This window comes from Wyeomyia smithii, chromosome 1 (assembly GCF_029784165.1).
Source record: "Wyeomyia smithii strain HCP4-BCI-WySm-NY-G18 chromosome 1, ASM2978416v1, whole genome shotgun sequence".
In the NCBI taxonomy this organism is placed as follows: Eukaryota; Metazoa; Arthropoda; class Insecta; order Diptera; family Culicidae; genus Wyeomyia; species Wyeomyia smithii.
In genome coordinates, this window is record NC_073694.1 from 52,521,411 (window position 1) to 52,545,464 (window position 24,054).

General features: G+C 39.9%; 3 protein-coding genes, 1 long non-coding RNA gene and 1 pseudogene across 6 annotated transcripts; 3 read left to right on the forward strand and 2 right to left on the reverse strand.

The window, feature by feature from the left end:
• Nucleotides 1–1,465: 1,465 nt before the first annotated feature.
• Nucleotides 1,466–5,070, forward strand: LOC129716740 (adenylate cyclase type 9-like; annotated as a pseudogene).
• Nucleotides 5,071–5,967: 897 nt separating this feature from the next.
• On the forward strand, nt 5,968–10,940 carry LOC129722214 (uncharacterized). Of its 3 annotated transcripts, XR_008727575.1 has the most exons (4): nt 5,968–6,310; nt 6,366–7,325; nt 9,209–9,542; nt 10,743–10,940. It is a non-coding gene; the product is annotated as an uncharacterized LOC129722214 (long non-coding RNA). The 3 variants fall into 3 exon arrangements; XR_008727574.1 differs by having other exon boundaries at nt 5,974–6,310; nt 9,209–10,940; XR_008727577.1 differs by lacking the exons at nt 9,209–9,542; nt 10,743–10,940 and having other exon boundaries at nt 5,985–6,051; nt 6,104–6,310; nt 6,366–6,731.
• Nucleotides 10,941–12,012: 1,072 nt separating this feature from the next.
• On the reverse strand, nt 12,013–12,405 carry LOC129716741 (uncharacterized). Its single transcript, XM_055666580.1, has one exon. The coding sequence runs from the start codon at nt 12,403–12,405 to the stop codon at nt 12,013–12,015; it is 393 nt and encodes a 130-aa protein (XP_055522555.1).
• Nucleotides 12,406–13,085: 680 nt separating this feature from the next.
• On the reverse strand, nt 13,086–15,202 carry LOC129716742 (DNA ligase 1-like). Its single transcript, XM_055666581.1, has 3 exons — nt 14,273–15,202; nt 13,444–13,572; nt 13,086–13,367 (listed from the first exon to the last, which is right to left on the reverse strand). Exons 1-3 carry the CDS (start codon nt 15,200–15,202, stop codon nt 13,086–13,088), a joined length of 1,341 nt encoding a protein of 446 aa, XP_055522556.1.
• A 4,381-nt stretch (nt 15,203–19,583) lies between these two features.
• LOC129717706 (adenylate cyclase type 9-like) lies at nt 19,584–24,036 on the forward strand. The gene is made up of 3 exons (XM_055667805.1): nt 19,584–19,676; nt 19,736–20,600; nt 22,433–24,036. Exon 3 carries the CDS (start codon nt 22,799–22,801, stop codon nt 23,900–23,902), a length of 1,104 nt encoding a protein of 367 aa, XP_055523780.1. The 5' UTR covers nt 19,584–19,676; nt 19,736–20,600; nt 22,433–22,798; the 3' UTR covers nt 23,903–24,036.
• The last annotated feature ends 18 nt before the right edge of the window (nt 24,037–24,054 follow it).

Sequence of the window (24,054 nt, forward strand, 5' to 3'; positions counted from 1 at the left end):
GGTGAAGAATGCTTTCTGGAAAGCAAAACGTTTCTCCAAAAATTGAAAAGTGGCAATCATGTTAGAATCGTGTTGTAGGAGAGGAAAAATATAAGCTTGTCTTTCGAATGATTATTAAAACTTTTCAACTTTAATCATGTCTTAATTCAATTTATTGATACTTTAAATAATGTTAAAATTTACGTGAAAAATTTCAACTATAATTACACGAAAAAATAAATTTAGAGTTCATTTAGCGTTACCCAGGTTGCACCACGAGGAGGTGAACTCTTTTGCAACCCAAATTCCTAATTCTTCCAATTTCTAATTACTGATTTCCAAATTCTAATTTCCGTTCAATTTCTAAAATTTAATTCAAACGTATAAATTTTAATTCCATGTTGAATTATTGCAAATTTTTCGCTTTCAAATGTTCATTACTCCAAAAATTCTTAATTTCTTTAATGTTCCACTCCTAATTTTTGATATTCTTTGGTTTTTAATTTCTCATTTCCGATTCTTAATATCCCAATTTCAAATTGCAAGTATTAGTTTTTAAACTTTCAATTTTACATTCCAAAATTTTGATTTTAAATTCATAATATTCAATATTTCAAATTTTCATTTAGAATTTATATTATACCAAAACCAATTTAAGGGTTTTCATTTCCAAATTAATTCTTTTTCTATTTCTAATTCCATAACTCTAGCCTAACTTCTAATTTCGAATGTTCAATATCTAATGTTTAAAATATTAAAATTTTACGTACAATTTTGTAACTTCAATTTGCTTATTTTGAATTTCTAATCACTACTTATTAAAACTAAATTAATTATATAAAAATTATAATATAAATAACAATCAAACATAAAAACTAACATGATAAGAGGATAAGGATAGGATGATAAAAGGATAAGAATCCTCTATTCATTCAATATCCGTCTTCCATCCATTTCATTATTCATCATTCATCCAATTTTTCATTCCTTTTCAACCTTTCATTTCTATCCTTCCATCCATTATCCGTTATCCATCTATCATCCATTATCCAAATCCATCATAATGAACAAAAACGGAACCAAACAGTCAAAATTCTAATGAAATTGTGAAACGCAAAATTTGGCAATTTCATTAGGAAAAAGTTAACGAACGCAAACAAAATTCAACGCGGTAACTAAAACAACAGAATTTATAAATTTATTCCTGGTCGTCAAATAAATTCATACGACGGGCTCGTCTCAACAACCCTGGACTATCAAAGTCCACCGATCTTTTCGGTTTTCGGACTTCTATACAACCCGGCCAAGTATTTCGCCGTTGCATACCGGTCGTTACCACTTTTGTGGTGAACGAACCCTCCTCTTGTTCCAAGGATAGGCTGAGGGACCTCATTCGCATTGGTTGGTGGCAGTTATACACCGACTCAAGTATTCCGGTATGTTCTACCAGCTGTACCGTTAGTTCCTCCGGGTATTCGAACTCATAATGCCGGTACGAATACTCCTCTTCGGAACTGGAACTTTGGCACGGGCAGCAACATGCCGAGAATACGCGTTTCAACTGCCACCAACTTGTTTTTAGGAAATTCATTAAGAGCGAAGTGTAGATGCTTCCGTATCAAACCTATCCTTATCCTCTTATGATGGTTGAAGAGGTTGACAAAGCTAGGTATACTACGATTGAAAATTGGTGTTTAGTTTGTTCGTCGCTAGGGATATTTTTCCACAGCAACGTTCTGTTTTATTTTCATTGTTAGATACGATTGAAAATCGTGTTTGACAACTTGTAATTATGTTCTATTTTTTTCTTTTCCAGCGCTACATTCTTGATGTGGGATGCGGTCGGAGGAATTTGGCGAATCGAATATCGGATTGGATGGACATCGGAAAACTGGCGAAGCGTGGCCAGAACCTGCTGCACACGACCGTCGGAAACGTTTGCGGACATGGTCATGAGGAACGTGATCAGATCCGGACATAATAATCGATGTGCGGTCGTATATTGCGCAAAGTCGAAGCCATGTCGAAAGTATTTCGCCATTCGCGCGATCCGGAAGCTATCGGTCGCAGTGCGAGAAAGATTCTTTGGTGACGGATGCATTTACGGGAAGACCTCGAAGTTCGACAATAGCAGTGAACAGTAGACACAGTTCCCTTTGTCAACCTGGCAGGTTATTGTGTGATGGAGCCAGTCTGTGTCCTTCGACGACGTCTCAAAATGATTCAGGCATTGAGTCGATGTGTAATCAAGGGACACCATCCTGATCCGCTGGCAGCATGTCTTCAGCAGTTGCGCAAGCAGTCGGATCTTCAACTGATTCGTTGTGTACGCGATAATGCACGCAGTCAGCAAAGTTATCTCGTGAAACCGCCGCTTCTCCCAGTCCCGCTTCGGTTTAAATCTCGACAAATGGAGCACGAATTTCGGTCGAAAGCTCATCGCTTCGGAAATGAGTCTTAGTTGGAGGGCTGTCCTCCAACACTAGCCACTCTCAAGTACAACACCTACATAGACATTCTCGTTTCCTTCTTGGTCTATCTGGCAATTTTTACTTCCTTGTTTCTTCTGTCTCCTTCGGCATACTTGGAATTGTATAAAGTTTGGGTTTGTATTTTGTTACCTTCAGTACGGTCCAACTGTTTGCTCTATTTATTTGCACTAAGCAGGTCTGTCGGAGGGCACATAAACCGGCCCGCACCTCGCGGACAGCCGTCTACCGAAGCTGCTATGACACAATCCTCCGGCTCAACTGGTACCCGTGGCACATTTGTGGAGGAATTCTTATGTCTCTGCCGGTGGTTTCGATTTTATCGAATTTTGCAATGATGGATGTCAGCAAGTTTCGCATTTACGAGTTTCATTTCGGCTTTCTGATGTTTATTTGCGTTATTCATTTTTTCAATTTCACGCAACTGAACTGCTGGATACGGAACTGCTTGGCACTGGTGACGTCCATCACGTTTGTTGGGATTGCCATTGAGCACATGTGGGAGTTGGAAAAAACGAACGCAATGCTAGGTGACACGAGTGAGACGGTGTTGAATGGAACGGTCCTTAGTTCTAGCCAGCTGCATCAAGCTCAGTTTGATTGGTTCAACGATTACCGGGTTGAAATATACATGGATCTGTTTCTGCTGGTGGTTTTGGTGTGGTTTTTGAACCGGGCGTTTGAAATTAGCTATCGGTTGAGCTTTTACGGAAGTGCCGTCGCGAACCAGGATAAGATACGTGTGCAGAACATGAAGAATCAGGCGGATATGCTCCTGCATAACATCATTCCGAAGCATGTTGCGGAGCAACTGAAGAATACAGCCAAATATTCGGAGAATCATCGAAACATTTGCATTATCTTTGCCAGTATTGTGAATTTCAACGAAATGTACGATGAATCATATTTGGGTGGGAAAGAGTATCTGCGAGTACTTAATGAGCTGATTGGGGATTTCGACGAATTGCTGGCAAGGAGTGAGTTTCGGTGCGTAGAAAAGATCAAAACCATTGGTAGCACATTTATGGCTGCGTCCGGATTGGATCCGGGTTGCCGAGATTTTGCCATCGCAATGCAGCAAGTGGTGGATTCGTTCAACCGAGATCTGCTGGAATTTAATTTGATAATGCGAGTTGGGTACAATTTCGGTGATGTTACAGCTGGCGTCATAGGTACCAGTAAGTTGTACTATGACATCTGGGGCGATGCGGTGAATGTAGCATCCCGGATGGATTCGACCGGAGTGCCCGGACGGATACAGGTTGGTAGTGCCTGTTTGGCCGTGCTCTCCGAGCGGTACGATTTCGAGCCCCGGGGAAAAGTGTACGTCAGGGAAAGGATCACATGGAAGTGTACTTGCTGGTGAACAAGAAGCCAGATCTACTGGGACCGCCGGAGTTGGATATAGATCCGATGTGAGCTGGCGCATGGTGTTGCGTGTGTGTGTGTGGGAATTGCCAGTGAAGTTGAATTCACATTTTTCTAAAAGGCTCCCAATATTGGTTTCTCCGCTTAGTGTGACTTCTTTAAAGTTGACCACTAAACCGAAATTGGCAAAATTAGCTACAAATTAAGTGAAATCATTGTGTAATTGTTAGTATGTACTGGCTAGTGACAAGATCACTACGGAACAGATAAGTTTGGGGCCATCCACATACCACGTGGACAGATTTTCAACGATTTTGACCCCTCCCCCTCCCCCTCCGTGGACAACTGCCCATATAAATTCTAAAAAAAGTTGAAGAGGTTGTTTATAAGACACGACCGCAGATTTAACGTAGAATACTACAGCCTGTCTTATGTATTTTTTGCAATAGGTTTGGGAATACACTCAATGGGGTTAATCAATTTAATGGTCTCTCTGTTCCAGATGACGTTTACCCCTATAGCCGGCACCGGTAACGACAATGAACAACAGCAGAAGCTATGTGCAGTGCAGCTATGCAGTTTCACCTGCTGCCGTATCCAAAACAAGAATGAAATTGAATTGTTTTGAGGCTTCTTTTTTATCAAATTACACTGAGATAGCTTAATTTGGCAGTGACTACGAAGAGGTTATAGACGAGGGCCAATAGTGCATTCCCGGTTAACTAGTTTTAATACGAAAAATTTCCTGCAGTTTGCGGTAGCGTAGATAATTTTACAACTTATTGCTGCAAATAGTAGGACTTGAGCGAAAAATTATGTGATTCAAGCTCACTGGCTCATTCTGGCAACATTCTTCAAATAAATGTTAAAATGCACTCAGTAAATTTTGAGGCTTAACTGAAGTCAAAAGAGGTTGATAATGTTTGTTAATGTTATTTATTGACAACTGAATATTGTTTTTTCTAAATGACAAATTTATGATTTAGTTCTTAATGATTTACCGTAATATTAAAAATCAACATGAGGTGATTTATTTGCAACTATATATGATAGTTTTAATCGCTATACTGCTAGCCACACACGCTATATAGCTAGCCAGACATGCTATAGCTAGCCACATACACTAGAGACATGCACACTAGGGTGGAACAAGAAATAAATGTTAGCTCCCATGCACTTTTCGTGTTCCTTATGAATCCCATAACAACTGTGTAACTTTTCAGATCGATCGGCGCAAGCGTATGGAAGCTTCAAAAAATCGGGCGTTTCACCGATCGATCTGAAAAGTTACACAGTTGTTATAGGACCCATAAGGAACACGAAAAGTGCATGGGAGCGAAAAAATAACACCATCGCTTTTTTCTCATATAATCGTACCCCAGTCTAATGCATAACACACGCTATATAGCTATCCATACGCTATATAGCTAGCCATACACGCTATATAGCTAGCCACACACGCTATATAGCAAGCCACGCACGCTATAGACATGCACAGACACGCTATAGACATGCACAGACAAACTATAGACATGCACACGCAAGCCACGCACGCTATATAGCAAGCCACAATCGCCGCCGCTGTTGCCCGCTGCTGCTCCACACCGCCTTTGCCCACTGCCATCGCTGCTACTGTCCGCCGCTGCTGTTCGCTGCTAGTAAACTGAGCTTGCTTGAGGAGAAGCAGTCTCCTATATAGCCCAACGAGTGCATTTCCTGCTAACTAGATACTCCATTCTGTCGTCCTTTTTAGGGAAAAACAGCAAGCGACCGATCAAAGGCTGACATTTACGTTTCGACAACGTTCAACAATTGTCAATAGTACAATAGTTCGAACAATCAGATCACAATTTTCTGCATTTTAACGGGTGCCTAGATGATTTTTCAATCGATTGCTGCAAAAGTGACGGAAATCGGTTGGAAACTGACTGAGTTTTAAACGTTTGAACTTGGACAATTTTCGTGACGCTCTCGATGTTTTCGGTTTTCGTAATTGGATCCCTGTATTGCTGTTGAACCCCTGTATATGTTGCCGTAAGACGTATTCTACGTCAAAATTGTATGGACCGTGGACATTAGCCAACACCCCTTAATCTTTTTGCAGCGGCATTCGCAACGTGATCAAAGCGATCACAGCAATCACTGCGTCGTGTGTCAAAATGAATTTTATCAAATATCAGTCAAAGAATATGAATTATTGTGAAGCGCAGCTCGAGTATTATTGGTATTATTACATCATTAAGTATCAGAATCTTATATCATTGCAGCGGCATTCTCAACGTGAACAAAGCGATTACAGCAACCACTGCGTTGGGTGTCAAACTGAAAATTTCATTTTATCATCATCATCAGTTTGGATGCGGGTTTTTTTAGGATTGAATCCAGTAGCCGTCCCGATCAGGTGCACAATTCGGAGGAAACCTGCGGTTTCCTAGAGAATTCGTACTTCATCGAAAAGGACAACGAAGTTGACGGTTAGGAATACCAATTGTTAAAATCTTCAATGAGATTCATGCTCTCTAATTGCAGGTTCAGGCAAGTACTTCGTTTCAGGTTAAAAGCATGATCAATTCAATTACGGAAGGACTACCCAGTTTTGGCATACCGGAAGGAGATGGCAGTAATTTGTTGGCCTCATCATCGCTGGAAGCAGAAAAATTTTCTACATCACCATGACGACGGTTGTTCACCGTCTTGGGCAAGCGATGTCTTTTCACAGAGCTTTAGCAACCTATCCACCTTTCAGCCAATTGTTCCACCCGTGTCACCGGCGGACCCCGTTCCGATATCACCCTCTTCGCTCGTTTCCAGCCCAAAGCCTCAAATAGCATCTTTGTCGAAGATGACTTAATTTCTAAACTATAATTAACGAAAATAAATCTATGTTTAAAAGTTGGGTGGTAAGCAAATTGTTTCGTAAAGAAGAATCGTTTGCTGGTGGTGGTCATGTGTCCTCACCTATGTGCCCCACCGTAGAGCCGGAGAGCGAAGACTGTGATAATATTAGGAATAATGAAAATAGTTCTATGTGTATTAGAGCAGAGCGGCGATACTAAAGATGGCTATCAGCAGTGACCGCAGTGACCAATCGTAATTGTAACCCCGAGACCGAACAGTCACACATTAGATGTTTAGGCCTGTTCTATTCGTGGAAGTGTATACTTGCGTGAACGCGAAGGTTCGAAATCGCTCAGTGTTGGAGGAGAAAAAAGTGGCGATCGGCGTACCAGTCATAATTTCGTGTTGATATGATATGATATGATGATATGATCGACATATGGTCGTATATTCCTAAACTCGAAGTGATATTTCGCCGTTCGCGATACGGAAGCTATCGGTCGCAGAGCGAGAAAATTTTCTTTGGTGACGGATGCGTTTGCGGGAAGACCTTGAAGTTTGACAATAGCAGTTAACAGTAGAAACAGTTCTCTTCATCAACCTGGTAGGTTACTGGGCGATGGAGCCAGGCTGTGTCCTTCGACGTTGTTAGTAAGTGCATTTATTTTATTTGCCTTGACTTATCGGACCGACAGATTTAAAAGATTTTCACCTTCAAAGATCCTGCCATTATTATTTTGAATAATAATTGTCTAAATAAAAATGGTGAAGAATGCCTTCTGGAAAGCAAAATTTATTTTATCGTTTCTCCAAAAATTGAAAAGTGGCAATCATGTTAGAATCGTGTTGTAGGAGAGGAAAAATATAAGCTTGTCTTTCGAATGATTATTAAAACTTTTCAACTTTAATCATGTCTTAATTTAATTTATTGATACTTTAAAGAAAAATCAAATTTAGAGTTCATTTAGCGTTACCCAGGTTGCACCACGAGGAGGCGAACTCTTTTGCAACCCAAATTCCTAATTCTTACAATTTTCAATTTTTTATTACTGATTTCCAAATTATAATTTCCGTTCAATTTCAAAATTTAATTTCAAGCGTATAAATTTTAATTCCATGTTCAATTATTGCAAATTTTTCGCTTTCAAATGTTCATTATTCCAAAAATTCTTAATTTCTTTAATGTTCCACTCCTAATTTTTGATATTCTTTGGTTTCTAATTTCTCATTTCCAATTCTTAATATCCCGATTTCAAATTGCGAGTATTAATTTTTAAACTTTCAATTTTACTTCCCAAAATTTTGATTTTAAATTCATAATATTCAATATTTCAAATTTTCATTTAGAATTTATATTATTTCGAAATGAAAACCAAAACCAATTTTAAGGTTTTCATTCCAAAATTAATATTTCAAATTCCATAATTCTAATTTAACCTCTAATTCCGAATGTTCAATATCTAATGTTTAAAATATTTAAATTTTACGTACAATTTTGTTACTTCAATTTGCTTATTTTAAATTTCTAATCACTAATTATTAAAACTAAATTCATTATATAAAAATTATAATATAAATAACAATCAAACATACAAACTAACATGATAAGAGGATAAGGATAGGATGATAAAAGGATAAGGATCCTCCATTCATTTAACATCCGTCTTCCATCCATTTCTTTATTCATCATCCATCCAATTTTTCATTCCTTTTAAACCTTTCATTCCTATCCTTCCATCCATTATCCCTTATCCATCCATCATCCATTATCCAAATCCATCATAATGAACAAAAACGGAACCAAACAGTCAAAATCCTAATGAAATTGTGAAACGCAAAATTCAGCAATTTCATTAGAAAAAAGTTAACGAACGCAAACAAAATTCAACGCGGTAACTAAAACATCAGAATTTATGAATTTATTCCTGGTCGTCAAGTAAATTCATACGACGGGCTCGTCTCAACAACCCTGGACTATCGAAGTCTGCCGATCTTTTCGGTTTTCGGACTTCTATACAACCCGGCCAAGTATTTCGCCGTTGCATACCGGTCGTTACCACTTTTGTGGTGAACGATTCCTCTTGTTCTAAGGATAGGCTGAGGGACCTCATTCGCACTGGTTGGTGGCAGTTATACACCGACTCAAGTATTCCGGTATGTTCTACCGGCTGTACCGTTAGTTCCTCCGGGTATTCGAACTCATAATGCCGGTACGAATACTCCTCTTCGGAACTGGAACTTCGGCACGGGCAGCAACATGCCGAGAACACGCGTTTCAACTGCCACCAACTTGTTTTTAGGAAATTCATTAAGAGCGAAGTGTAGATGCTTCCGTATCAAACCTATCCTTATCCTCTTATGATGGTTGAAGAGGTTGATAAAGCTAGGTATACTACGATTGAAAATTGGTGTTTAGTTTGTTCGTCGCTAGGGATATTTTTCCACAGCAACGTTCTGTTTTATTTTCAGTGTTAGCTACGATTGCAAATCGTGTTTGACAACTTGTAATTAGATTCTATTTTTTTCTTTTCCAGCGCTACATTCGGGATGTGGGATGCGGTCGGAGGAACTTGGCGAATCGAATATCGGACTGGATGGACATCGGAAATCTGGCGAAGCGCGGCCAGAACCTGCTGCACACGACCCTCGGAAACGTTTGCGGACATGGTCATAAGGAACGTGATCAGGCTCAGACATAATAATCGATGTACGGTCTTATATTTCGCAAAGTCGAAGTGATATTCGCGCGATCCGGAAGCTACCGGTCGCAGTGCGAAAAAGCATCTTTGGTGACGGATGCATTTACGGGAAGACCTCGAAGTTCGACAATAGCAGTTAACAGTAGAAACAGTTCCTGTTGTCAACCTGGTAGGTAACGGTGTGATAGAGCCAGTCTGTGTCCTTCGGCAACGTCTCGAAAAGATTCAGGCATTCGGTCGAACAGTCGGCGATCGAGCATACAACATCAAATCATGCTGATGAATCAAAGTGCGGCACTGTCCGCCCATCGGATGTCCGGTTATTTTACTAGTTCTCAATCTAGTCTGTCCACAGTAGTCGGTGCTGCGGTCTCCACCTGCACGGAACCAGTAATGGCGGTGAAATCGAACGGAGATGTAAATGATGTGTGTAATCAAGGAACACCATCCTGATCCGCTGGCAGCATGTCTTCAGCAGTTGCGCAAGCAGTTGGATCTTCAACTGATTCGTTGTGTACGCGATAATGCACGCGGTCAGCGAAGTTATCTCGTTAAACCACCACTTCTCCCAGTATCGCTTCGGTTCAAATCTCGACAAATGGAGCACGAGTTTCGGTCGAAAGCTCATCGCTTCGGAAATGAGTCTGAGTTGGAGGGCAGTCCTCCAACACCTGCCACTCCCAAGTACAACACCTACATAGACATTCTCGTTTCCTTCCTGGTCTATCTGGCAACTTCTACTTCCTTGTTTCTTCTGTCCTTCGGCATACTTGGAATCGTATAAAGTATGGGTTTGTATCTTTGTTGCCTTCAGTACGGTCCAACTGTTTGCTCTATTTATTTGCACTAAGCCGGTCTGTCGGAGGGCACATAAACCGGCCCGCACATCGCGGACAGCCGTCAACCGAAGCTGCTATGACACAATCCTCCGGCTCAACTGGTACCCGTGGCACATTTTTGGAGGAATTCTTATGTCTCTTCCTGTTCGGATAAGAACGTTGAAGTCAAATTTTCGCAGCAGTGTTTTTGTAGCACAGCTCAAACTAAAATTATAATTTATTCAAATTAGTTTAAACAAAGGTTTAGTTAAATTAAGTTATTTGTATCATTTTTGGTTGCAATGTATTTTTTTCCTACTCACAATAAATAGTTTCGCCGTATCTTTTTTCCTTCGTGCACCCACAATTTCAGTCTATTGGTTCGAAATCTATCTCTCTTTGCTCGCTCGTATTTTCCTCTTTGCTCGCTCGTATTTTCCTGTTGCCGAATCCTATTTGTTCAGTATACTTATTATTATTAATTATTCTACTGTTTTTTAAATTACTTACGATTAATTTTATTTATTACATTAATCTCTTCCTTTTTCTAGGTTATTTCATAGGTGCCGCGGATCATACAGATGTTAGTTCGAATGTTAAACAGTTTTAACCAGAATCACCTTGTTTCCACTAATTTTAATTCTTTAATTTTCCTTTCACCGAAATAATTTTAATGCTAACTCCAATATTTATTACTTTTTCCTTAGCAAATTTAATCCGATAAAGTATTAAAGGCTATCCACACTTCACTCAATTGTTGTTTTTGTTGTTTCTATTGCTTCCTTCCCGCTGTCAAGCTGCCGCCAGTTGGAAGGGTTCTAACTATTTTGCCGTCGGCGCTTACACCGTCGGGCTGCACAGTGGTCTCAACATGCCCCAGCCCGTAACATCCGCTAGGTTCTCTGGAAGTCCCGGATTTACTGTCACCTACCTCGAGTACCGCTAAGTTGGCTACAGCACGACGAAAAACTCCGCCAGACGTTCGAATGTTCGCTTGCCGGATTCGGCCGTCCGCTCCCTGGAACACTTGTTCGACGATGCCTCTGGTCCAGCACTTCCGGTTTTTCTCGTCGACGATGAACACGAGATCGTTCACCTTCAATGGCCTCTGGTCTTCGAGCCACTTGGTTCGCTAATGATGGTTGGCAAATATTCCTTGGTCCATCTTTCCCAAGCGTTGTTGGCCAAGTCCTGGGACCGCTTGTAGGCGTCTCGCAGGGCTTCGGCTGCATTGACGGAACGATCTACTCTCATATCAGCTACCGTTACTGTTCCCCTGAGAAAATGGTTCGGGGTAATCGCTTCTCCATTGGCTGACTCTTGAGGCATGTACGTCAACGGCCGAGAGTTGATCATGTCTTCTGTCTCCGCTAAGACTGTCAGTAGCACTTCATCCGTGAGGGATCGTCCGTTGTCCAACGCTTTCATGCTCTCCTTAACCGACCGCACCATACGCTCCCATATTCCGCCCATGTGCGGCGTTGCTGGCGGATTAAAATGCCACGCTGTGGTTGCACTGTTAAGAGCTTCTGCACATTCGTTGTGGATTCGCTGCATCTCATTGGCGGTACCTCGAAAGCACGTGGCATTGTCAGAAAAGATCTCCGTCGGTACCCCTTGCGCCTTAATGAACCTCCGGATGGCCGTCATACAGGACTGGGTTGTGAGCGTATGGACGACCTCAAGGTGAATCGCGCGTATGGCTAGACAGGTGAAGACTGCGACCCACCTTTTTACCTTCTTCCGACCGACGACCACTTCTATGGGGCCCAAGTAGTCTATGCCCACCGCGCTGAAAGGCCGGAGGTGAGATGTCACTCGTTAAACCGGAAGCGGACTCATCAGCGGAGCCAAGGGAAGACAGCGATGCACTTTGCACCAGATGCACTGTCGAGCGACTTGAAAGACTGCCCTTCGGATATTTGGGATCCAGAACCGCTGGCGAAGTTCGTTCACCACGGTTTCCCGATTAGCATGCCCGAAGTTCTCGTGGTAAACTTGTATCAGCTTTTTCGTCAGCCCATGCTTCCGGGGAAGAATGATGGGATATCTCTTGTCGAACGGCATGCCGGTTGCTGCCTCCATTCGACCGTTCATCCGCAGAATACCGTCCTGATCTAGGACCGGTGTTAACTTGTAAATACTGCTGGATCTCATTATCTTTTCGGGTTCCTGTCCGGGTTTCAGTGCCAGGTTTTTATTCAGCACGCTCATTTCGTCTGGAAAGCCGTCGAATAGGGTGTTTTAGGGGTATGTATATTATATTTTCTTTTGATAAGGAATGTCAAAAGAAATATATATTCTACTGACTTTTTTTAATTTAAACAGCAAAACTATTGAAAAAATCGATTTCGAATTTTAACAACTGTAAGTGGTTTTGAGACATACCTTACCGTCAAGAAATCATGATACAGGGAGGCCAGGTCATTTTTCAAATATCTTCACACTCCACAAAACAATGTCTTTATACATAGGAAATCTGTGAACACGGTCCCCGTTGAAAGTTTACAAACTTCCAGTGACACATTAAATCGAGTGCGGTTTATCATCCGACTTTTAGGCTTCAACTTATTCACACGCGCTCAAATGTTTTCAATATTAGGACATGTCTTAACATCTGGCATCCCTGTAATGACACGTAAACCAGGGTTATATTTTCCACAAGCCAGCAGCAGAAATGTCACTTTGCTTACTATCAGGGTTATATTCCCCAAAAGCCAGCAACAGCAATGTCACTACTTGCCAGTTAATGAAAATTTAAAACAAATAAAATTTTTCAATCTTAAAATCAAAGAAAACTCGTAGAGGTCTAAGACAAATTACGTTATGCCTACTGAAAGGTCGGTTATCGATTAGTATAAGAAAAAGCAGGTATTTTTTCAAATTGAAACCCTCTATTGCGCTTGCTTCCACAGAACGGTATCGGCCTTCTGGTGCTCTTCCTGACTGAGAGGTTGTAGCACCGAAGTATACTGGGCATTGATCAGCAGCCGATGTTTTTCAGTCGCCTTTGTCGTGATGATCGACAAACCCTTCTTCTTGAGCTTGCAGTTGTTTATGAAACGCAAGGTATATTCCGTTCCCCTCAGCAACGTTGTCCATCGGGAACATCTGTCGGCGGTGACCACCTCGTGGAACAGAACGACACCTCTTGCTTCTTCAGTAGTGTTTTCGATCTGCGTGTCGGAGCTTGGCCATTGATTTTCGGACTGATGCAAGAATGGTGGCCAGGTGCTCGCAAAGCTGCTCCACCGCAATACCGAACGGGACGAAACTCGCTAGCTTCCCCACCTCCGGTGGCTCTAACTTTCGATCTCTCTCCAGTTGACATTGGAGAAGCAGTTCCGGATGACCGTACAAAGTACGTAGCTTCTCGATGACCTTTAGAACGGATTTAGGTAGTTGAAAAGTAGTTGACCGCGGACCATTTCCAAAGCCGGGCCCTTCAGGCACTCCTGAAGTCGAACCAGGTTTTCAACTTCGCTGAATCCGCACGCTTTGTTGGAGGCTTGGTGTTGTAACACGGCAGACGAAATAGACACTGTTTTTCAGTTGCTTACTAAGCAGCTACAAAGCTGTAATTTATTTATTCGTTTTAGTTAAGGGTAGGGTAAGTATTTTTATTTAATCTTACATTTTCAGTGTTTTTATAATATTTATAGGTTCCGGTCTACCAAGGGTTACAACATCGACAATCTATAGGTGTACAGGTAAGTATTACTTTTTCAGGTTAACTTCCTTAGTGTTAGCGGTAAGTAATTTTGAATCAAATAAACGGTACCTGCTAATCTTCTTGAAACTTCACTTGCATTATAATGTAATTATGTAATTTATGTAAATACCAATGAAAAAATACAAAGGGTAAATTGGTTTTCTTAGATTATAAATTTTATATTGAGCACGTTGTCACTCTACCAACTCTAGACTATATCTTCAATTCAAAATATCTCTTCATTTCCAACTCTGAACTTCTTCTCTCTTTCTTATCTCTCCACTATCGGAAGTAAATAAGCTGTCACTCTCTTATCAGAGGTCCGACGTGTTTCACTCCACTATGATGGCACTATGGGCCCAGTAACACTTGGTACGAACTGTAAAACAGTGGCCATTCCTCCAGTTTTCCTGAGAAGTTGGGCAGTTTCTTAGTAACTCCGCTTCTCGCCGCTAGTTGGCTCATCCGGTTAATTTTTCTCTTCGGATTTGGATTTTTTTGCCTCTCTTCATTTTCAAATTTGCCATTCTCGTCGTCTTGTTTTTCGCTGGATTTTTCTTCATCGCAGGAGTTTTCTTTATTGCTGGAGTTTTCTTCATTGCTAAAGTTTTCCTCATTGCTGGATTCGTCATCGTTGTCGTCTTCGTCATTTTCGTCGTCGTTCAGGTTGTCTTGATTCCCCTTTGGCAACTTTTGGGCTTTCGGTTTGCGCAGCGGTGTTTTCTGCTTTTCCGAAACTTGTGCCTTCAGTTTTTCGCCGGAACCCCCTCCAATCAGATCGACCGAAGGCAGCGGTTTAACTTTTTTTCCAGTAGCTTTCAGTGTCTCAATCTCGTCTTTCAGACTCGCCATTTCGCTCAGGAATACTTCCTGCCGTTCTCTCATTCGTTGAACCTGCAACCTTCTTTCAAGTAGAACGCGTTCCTGTAGAGCATATTCTTCTTCTTCCTCATCCTCACGAAGTTTTTGCTCGAGTAGCAGTCGCTTCTGTTCCAAAGCTCGCTTTATCTCCCTTTCTTTTCTCTTCAGCATCGCCTCCGTTTCCATTTCCTTCTCCAGCCGTTTTTGTTCTTCCTCCATCTCTTTCAGCCTTTGTTCGACGGATTTGACGCCGGAATCCTCGGGGTTTTTCTTACCACTACCCTTGCCTTTCTTGGCTTCCTTCTCTTTCCTGTATTTTAAGGCAAGTGCTCTGCAAGATTCAGAAGTGCAGAACCATATTTTATCCAACTTCGACTCGTCAATAATTCCCACACAACGGTTGTGGTACCATGATTCGCAGCCATTGCACCCGACCATCTTCTCATTGGATGTCGAAATCTCGCCGCATGCTGCGCAACACACTCACTAGTTCAAGCGACTCTCGTTTTATGTGGTTGTTTAAATCGTGTTTCGAACGTATTTCAATACCTTTTCCCGTGGTCATCATAGTAGCTGCTAGAACGATACGATAAATGATATTAAGATTATTATTATACACATATTGTAAAACCTACTGATTGTCGTGTCCAATCAATCCAACCGTTGAATATATTTATTTGCTTTTTTAGATGATTCAATAAACTGTCTTCTATCATCAAGATATATCATACGACTGACTTTATTTTTTCTTTCAATCTCTGTCCTGCACTTGCGTTATTCCTTTCACTCTCTCTCACTGTCTCTTACTATCACTCTCACTCTCTCTTTCTTTCTCTCTCTCTCTCTCTATTTCTCTCATTCTCGTTCCCTACACTGATATACACAAATCTTAGCGAAATAGATCATCCCTAACAACTTGACCGAAGCATATTTGTACCTACATGTTTAAGTGTCTTTGCATACATTACGAATTAACTAAACTAAATAACAACAATGTTAGAGCGTGTAGAGTAAGCCATTTTAAACGGATTAAAATTGTAACCGTGCACTCAGCTACTTGTTATTCAAGTACTAATTCAACCAATCCTAACCGAGGTTTCCGTTCCAGCAGAATTGTGAAAACAAAAGCATACAGTAGCCTAATGGAACATGAACCAAACACAAACAATATCGCGCACACAAGCACACACAGTACGGCCGAAACGAAAATAGTTACACACACATCACGAATACTCTCATAGCTAATAACGTCAGGAGTTGAAACGAAGAAATGATGCGCAAACTAAGCGTAAGCAGGCTAACAAACAATAACTGTCTGTTGTGTATAGCAAATTTTTAGTCACCAAACCTTCTGCGGTAAGATATTGTAGGACAACAAAAGAAGAGAGTGCGAGCGTTTGGTCGGAGATTGGAGTTAATATGCGTACAACGACCTAATATATTCTATTTATTATTATTAGCAAAGTAGCAATGGAATTGACCAAATTCGCTCGAACTGTAAAAAAAATTGTAGAGTGTACTGAAAAAAAAAACAGCAACAACAACAAAACGCTATATTGAGGATTTCACTCGTTGTAATCTGCGAGTCGTAAGCACAAGATGTGAGACTTTTGTACATATTACCAGGAGAAAAACCAAAACGGCTCCTCTACTCGATGAAATTTTGAATGTTTAAACCAGAGTCTTTTTTTTTATACAGTATCGAGATAAAGTTCAGAATGTTCTTTGTTTTAGATATTGAAAGAAATTCCTGTATTAGATACTGCGACGTAGTATGTCATCAGAACTTAGCTCAAGATGAAAACTCTGTATTTAACCCGTAAAGACCCGAGACGAAGCTTATTTTTTTAAAATGATCGTTCTCGGCACTGGCGCGGTCGATTTGGAAAAACTTGGAATATTATTCAAGGGGAATAGTTGCTTTAAGTTTTGGTATAGGTATCACCCGTCTGGACCCCTCCCCATTTCCTTGAGATGCAAATATGTCTGTGTTTTTTGCTACTTTTTTCAAACAGATTGAGCAAATGATGAGAATTTTCATAGGTATTAATTGTTTCATTTATCAAATCATGTCAGGTAGATGAAATATGACAAATAAGAATGAATTTGGAAGTTTTCAGAATATTTCAGTACAAAATCACAAAATTACGTATTTTTAAAAAATTTCAAAAAACATTGTCCTCCTTCAAGTTTTTAGTTCTACAATTTTAGAATATGGTTTCCTGAATTCCTACACGATTTAATATTTATTCTAGCATGCACATATTTAGAGAAAAATGGGTTTGAATTTAATAAAGTACGAGTTTTTATGAAAAATTGATTTTCTCAAAATCTATGCATGCTAGAATAAATATTTCATCATGTATGGATTTCATCAGGAAACCTTAATCTAAAAATGTAGAACTAAAAACTGGAAGGGCGACAATGTTTTGTGAAATTTTTTAAAAATACGTAGCTTTGTGATTTTGTACTGAAATATTCTGGAAACTTCTAAATTCACTCTTTTTTGTCATATTTTATCTACCTGACATGATTCGATACATGGAACAATTGATACCTACGTAAATTCTCATCATTTGCTCAATCTGTTTGAAAAAGTAGCAAAAAACACAGACATATTTGCATCTCACGGAAATGGGGAGGGGTCCAATGGGGTGGTACCTATACCAAAACTTAATGCAACTATTCCCCTTGAATAATATCCCAAGTTTTCTCAAATCGACCGCGCCAGTGCTGAGAACGATCATTTTCAAAAAATAAGTTCCGTCTCGGGTTTTTATGGGTTAAGGTGAAACGGGACGTGGTCGCGATCAACTTGAATTTTGCAATCTAATTTTTTCTTGATTTATGGAGACTACGTACATGAAACTTTAATCAATTGTTTTCACAACTGTTGCATGCCTGAAGTAGCAATTTGAGTGCTGTTTATTAAGTGGAAGCCGAATTTTTTACGATCAAAATACAGAAGTAAAAAGAACTCTAACCTCAAAATTGTATAGGAAAAGGCCACAATCCCGTTTCACCTTAACTAACTTGTGGAAATATTGGTCATATTTTCGAAAAAAAAGGTAACATAACACAACACTGAACCTAAACACCACATACTTTTTAAGTGAAAATGCACGTAAATGCTGAAAATAATCATTCGCGTCTATCTTACGTGCAGCATTTGCAATTTATATGTGCAGAGATGTGTTTCAGATGAAAATTTAATACCTTCTATACGCGCAGCATTTTATATTTACGTGATTGTGAACATGAATATTACGTGCCACACAAGTATTTTGGAATAGATCTTATCAAGTGAAAAGACAGTAACATTTATGTGAGTTGCATGTACAATGCATGCCTTTTTCACGTACTTTCAAATATCATGTGCAGAAGCACGTAAACGTCACGTGAATTGATGATGTGAAAAAAATGATACACAACAATCAAGATGGCGACAAACAGCACAACGGCGAGTGAACTTTTTGCAGATTTGGGATTTTCAGATAGTTTGTTCGAGGTTTTTGGACGTAAGTACACGCGTTGTTTATCAAAATTTGTCGCTTGAATGGAATAAAGTAAAAGTTTTGATTTCAGGATGTGGTATAGGTCTATTCGAGCTGCTAACTGTGACAATCGAGCAACTCAAAGCACTTTTGGAGCCAACAGAAACCCTATGGAAATACGACGAACTGTTTGGTAATGTACATTTTTTTCATTTTGATACTGATACGTCTTAATTTTTGAAAATATTTTTCAGAAGTTCAATATTCTACATGCTCTGCAAGCCGAAGCAGCCGAAGGAAGCTCGAAAGCAAAAGAGGAAACAACAGCAGCAATCGATGCAATGCTTTTTTTAACAGTATTTGAATAATTCAATATTTTCAGAACTAGATAAATCTTAATTCTAATTATATTTTCCTTTTTGCTTGTACAATTTAGTATAAAGGAACTATTTATAGAAGCGGTCAATTTGTCACAATATATTTAAATCAAATTATGAATTTATATGAATTATTGGATATCATAAACCACAATAACATCGTGCGTTAAGTTGTGCAAACATGGAAAATAGTTTCATTCAATGAGCATCTTCTTGCATACGAAACAATGAGCCGTGCCGTGAGCCATTAGTAGATATTCTTTCAAAAGATCTGATTGATGGACCTCCGATTGCAATACACTGTATAGACAATTGTCTCTATTTTAGAAATAAGAATAGTTTTAAGGCAGGTATGAAAGATCAAAACTATTATATACAAACTACATAGTAGTAAGTAGTGAATAAATTGTTTTTTTTTTTACACTTCTAATCAAATTTATTTGTTTACCTGAAAAAGCCATATAACGAAATACAATCGCTTCAACATATAAAAATAAACATGAGAAACATTTTAATTTAACTACGAATGACTCTAACAATCATATTTACTCAATATCAAAATCACATTAATATCTAATGAAAACAGTGGGAGATGCATATGAAATGTATGTGAGTTTCACTTAACGTTCAAATGCAATACACGCAAGAATTACGTGAGCGTAACAAAAAAATATCTACGTGCGGTTCACATAAAGTTTGCGTGCAAACCATTATGGATAAAATCTATTTGTTTTTGCACATGAAATCTACGCGATTTTTATTTTGAGTGAACGTTCATTTGCGTTATCATACTTCAATACAAGTTGCATGAAAATACTCGGCCCGATTTCTTTCACACAATGCAACTCTTGCATACTGCCTATGAACTGTCGTGCAACAGTACTTGTATATTATTTACCTCAAATGTGCCAATCTTTTTGCAGCGGCATTCGCAACGTGATCAAAGCAATCACTGCGTCGTGTGTCAAACTGAATTTTATCAAATATCAGTCAAAGAATATGACGATTCGTACATCATCTAAAAGGACAACGAAGTTGACGGTTAGGAATACCTCTTGATTGAAATTTTCAATGAGATTCACTATGCTCCCTAATTGCAGGTCAGCAAGTAATTCGTTTCAGGTTAAAAGCATGATCAATTCGATTACGGAAGGACTACCCAGTATTGGCCTACCACAAGGAGATGGCAGTAATTTGTTGGCCCCATCATCGCTGGTAGCAGAAAAATTTTCTTCATTACCATGGCGACGGTTGTTCACCGTCTTGGGCAACCGATGTTTTTTCACAGAACTCTAGCAACCGATGCACCTTTCAGTCAATTGTTCCACCCGTGTCACCGGCGGACCCCGTTCCGATATCACCCTTCGCCAGTTTCCAGCCCAAAGCCTCAAATAGCATCATTGTCGAAGATGACTAAATTTCTGAACCATAACGAAAAGAGATCTAAGTTTAAAAGTTGGGTGGTAAGCAAATTGTTTCGTAAAGAAGAATCGTTGGTGGTGGTCATGTGTCCTCACCTCTCTGTGCCCCACCGTGGAGCCGGAGAGCGCAGACTGTGATAATATTAGTGACCAATCGTAATTGTAACTCCGAGACCGAGCAGTCACACATTAGATGTTTCGGCCTGTTCTATTCGTGGAAGTATATACTTGCCTGAACGCGATGGTTCGAAATCGCTCAGTGTTGGAGGAGCAAAAGTTGGTGATCGGCGTACCAGTCATAATTTCGTGTTTAATGATATGATCGATATACGGTCGTATATATCTCTAAAATCGAAGTAATATTTCGCCGTTCGCGCGATCCGGAAGCTATCGGTAGCAGTGCGAGAAAACTTCTTTGGTTACGGATGCGTTTGCGGGAAGACCTTGAAATTTGACAATAGCAGTTAACAGCAGAAACAGTTTCTTTCGTCAACCTGGCAGGTTACTGGGCGATGGAGCCAGGCTGTGTCCTTCGACGTTGATAGTAAGTGCATTTATTTTATTTGCCTTGACTTATCGGAACGACCGATTTAAAAGATTTTCACCTTCAAAGATCCTGCCATTATTATTTTGAATAATAATTGTCTAAATAAAAATGGTGAAGAATGCCTTCTGGAAAGCAAAATTTATTTTATCGTTTCTCCAAAAATTTAAAAGTGGCAATCATGTTAGAATCGTGTTTACGTGAAAAATTTCAACTATAATTACACAAAAAATAAATTTAGAGTCCATTTAGCGTTACCCAGGTTGCACCACGAGGAGGCGAACTCTTTTGCAACCCAAATTCCTAATTCTTCCAATTTCCAAATTTCAATTTCTAATTATGTACTGATCTCCAAATTCTAATTTCCGTTTAATTTCAAAATTTAATTTTAAAACGTATAAATTTTAATTCCATGTTCAATTATTGCTAAATTTTTGTTTTCAAATGTTCATTATTTCAAAAATTCTTAATTTCTTTATTGTTCCACTCCTAATTTTTGATACTTTTTGGTTTCTGATACCTCATTTCCAATTCTTAATATCCCAATTTCAAATTGCAAGTGTAATTTTTAAACTTTCAATTTTACTTTCCAAAATTTTAATTTTAAATTCATAATATTCATTATTTCAAATTTTCATTTAGAATTTATATTATTCCGAAATGAAAACCAAAACCAATTTTAAGGTTTTCATTCCAAAATTGATATTTCAAATTCCATAACTCTAATTTAACCTCTAATTTCGAATGTTCAATATCTAATGTTTAAAATATTTAAATTTTACGTACAATTTTGTTACTTCAATTTGCTTATTTAAAATTTCTAATCACTAATTATCAAAACTAAATTAATTATATAAAAATTATAATATAAATAACAATCAAACATAAAAACTAACATGATAAGAGGATAAGGATAGGATGATAAAAGGATAAGGATCCTCCATTCATTCAATATCCGTCTTCCATCCATTTAATTATTCATCATCCATTCAATTTTTCATTTCTTTTAAACCTTTCATTCGCCATCCTTCCATCCATTATCCGTTATCCATTCATCATCCATTATCCAAATCCATTATAATAAACAAAAACGGAACCAAACAGTCAAAATCCCAATGCAATTGTGAAACGCAAAATTCAGCAATTTCATTAGGAAAAAGTTAACGAACGCAAACAAAATTCAACGCGGTAACTAAAACATCAGAATATATGAATTTATTCATGGTCATCAAGTAGATTCATACGACGGGCTCGTCTTAACAACCCTGGACTATCGAAGTCTGCCGATCTTTTTGGTTTTCTGACTTCTACACAACCCGGCCAAGTGTTTCGCCGTTGCATACCGGTCGTTACCACCTTCGTGGTGAACGACTCCTCCTCTTGCTCTAAGGATAGGCTGAGGGACCTCATTCGCATTGGTTGGTGGCAGTTATACCCCGACTCAAGTATTCCGGTATGTTCTACCGGCTGTACCGTTAGTTCCTCCGGGTATTCGAACTCATAATGCCGGTACGAATACTCCTCTTCGGAACTGGAACTTCGGCACGGGCAGCAACATGCCGAGAATACGCGTTTCAACTGCCACCAACTTGTTTTTAGGAAATTCATTAAGAGCGAAGTGTAGATGCTTCCGTATCAAACCTATCCTTATCCTCTTATGATGGTTGAAGAGGTTGATAAAGCTAGGTATACTACGATTGAAAATTGGTGTTTAGTTTGTTCGTCGCTAGGGATATTTTTCCACAGCAACGTTCTGTTTTATTTTCAGTGTTAGCTACGATTGAAAATCGTGTTTGACAACTTGTAATTAGGTTCTATTTTTTCTTTTCCAGCGCTACATTCGGGATGTGGGATGCGGTCGGAGGAACTTGGCGAATCGAATATAGGATTGTATGGACATTGGAAAACTGGCGAAGCGCGGCCAGAACCTGCTGCACACGACCCTCGGAAACGTTTGCGGACATTGTCATGAGGAACGTGATCACATCCGGACAGAATATTCGATATGCGGTCGTATATTTCGCAAAGTCGAAGCCATGTCGAAAGTATTTCGCCATTCGCGCGATCCAGAAGCTATCGGTCGCAGTGCGAGAAAGATTCTTTGGTGACGGATGCATTTACGGGAAGACCTCGAAGTTCGACAATAGCAGTTAACAGTAGAAACAGTTCCAGTTGTCAACTTGGCAGGTTAATGTGTGATGGAGCCAGTCTGTGTCCTTCGACAACGTCTCGAAATGATTCAGGCATTCGGTCGATGTGTAATCAAGGAACACCATCCTGATCCCCTGGCAGCATGTCTTCAGCAGTTGCGCAAGCAGTCGGATCTTCAACTGATTCGTTGTGTACGCGATAATGCACGCAGTCAGCGAAGCTATCTCGTGAAACCACCGCTTCTCCCAGTCTCGCTTCGGTTTAAATCTCGACAAATAGAGCACGAGTTTCGGTCGAAAGCTCATCGCTTTGGAAATGAATCTGAGTTGGAGGGCGGTCCTCCAACACTAGCCACTCCCAAGTACAACACCTACCTAGACATTCTCGTTTCCTTCCTGGTCTATCTGGTAACTTCTACTTCCTTGTTTCTTCTGTCTCCTTCGGCATACTTGGAATCGTATAAAGTATGGGTTTGTATCTTTGTTGCCTTCAGTACGGTCCAACTGTTTGCTCTATTTATTTGCACTAAGCCGGTCTGTCGGAGGGCACATAAACCGGCCCGCACATCGCGGACAGCCGTCAACCGAAGCTGCTATGACACAATCCTCCGGCTCAACTGGTACCCGTGGCACATTTTTGGAGGAATTCTTATGTCTCTTCCGGTGGTTTCGATTTTATCGAACTTTGCAATGATGGATGCCAGCAAGTTTCGCATTTTCGAGTTTCATTACGGCTTTCTGATGTTTATTTGCGTTACTCATTTTTGCAATTTTACGCAATTGAACTGCTGGATGCGGAACTGCTTGGCACTGGTGACGTCCATCTCGTTTGATGGGATTGTCATTGGGCACATGTGGGAGTTGAAAAAAGCGAACGCAATGCTAGGTGACACGAGCGAGTCGGTGTTGAATGGAACGGTGTTTAGTTCCAGCCAGCTGCATCAAGCTCAGTTTGATTGGTTTAACGATTACCGGGTTGAAATATACATGGATCTGTTTCTGCTGCTGGTTTTGGTGTGGTTTTTGAATCGGGAGTTTGAAATTAGCTATCGGTTGAGCTTTTACGGAAGTGCCGTCGCGAACCAGGATAAGATTCGTGTGCAGAACATGAAGAATCAGGCGGATATGCTCCTGCATAACATCATTCCATGAGAAACGTGATCGGGCTCAGACATCCGGAATTCACACACTTCACACACTGGACATCACTGGCGAAGCGAGGTCTAAAACAGCTACACACGGAGAAATGTATCCGGCCAAGGAATTCGGATTATTAACCTAAAGCGGGACCGAGAAAAAAAGAA

Bases quoted from the DNA above. Each gene is read 5' to 3' on its own strand.
- LOC129716742 (XM_055666581.1), bottom strand. From the start codon at position 15,202: ATGGTCGGGTGCAATGGCTGCGAATCATGGTACCACAACCGTTGTGTG. The intron at 13,573-14,272 runs GTGTTACTGGGC...TCCGTTCTAAAG, and splicing joins TGTTTTACAGTTCGTACCAA to GTCATCGAGAAGCTACGTAC. The intron at 13,368-13,443 runs GTGGAGCAGCTT...TCCGACACGCAG, and splicing joins TCGTCCCGTTCGGTATTGCG to ATCGAAAACACTACTGAAGA.
- LOC129717706 (XM_055667805.1), top strand. From the start codon at position 22,799: ATGGAGCCAGTCTGTGTCCTTCGACAACGTCTCGAAATGATTCAGGCA.
- LOC129716741 (XM_055666580.1), bottom strand. From the start codon at position 12,405: ATGAGCGTGCTGAATAAAAACCTGGCACTGAAACCCGGACAGGAACCC.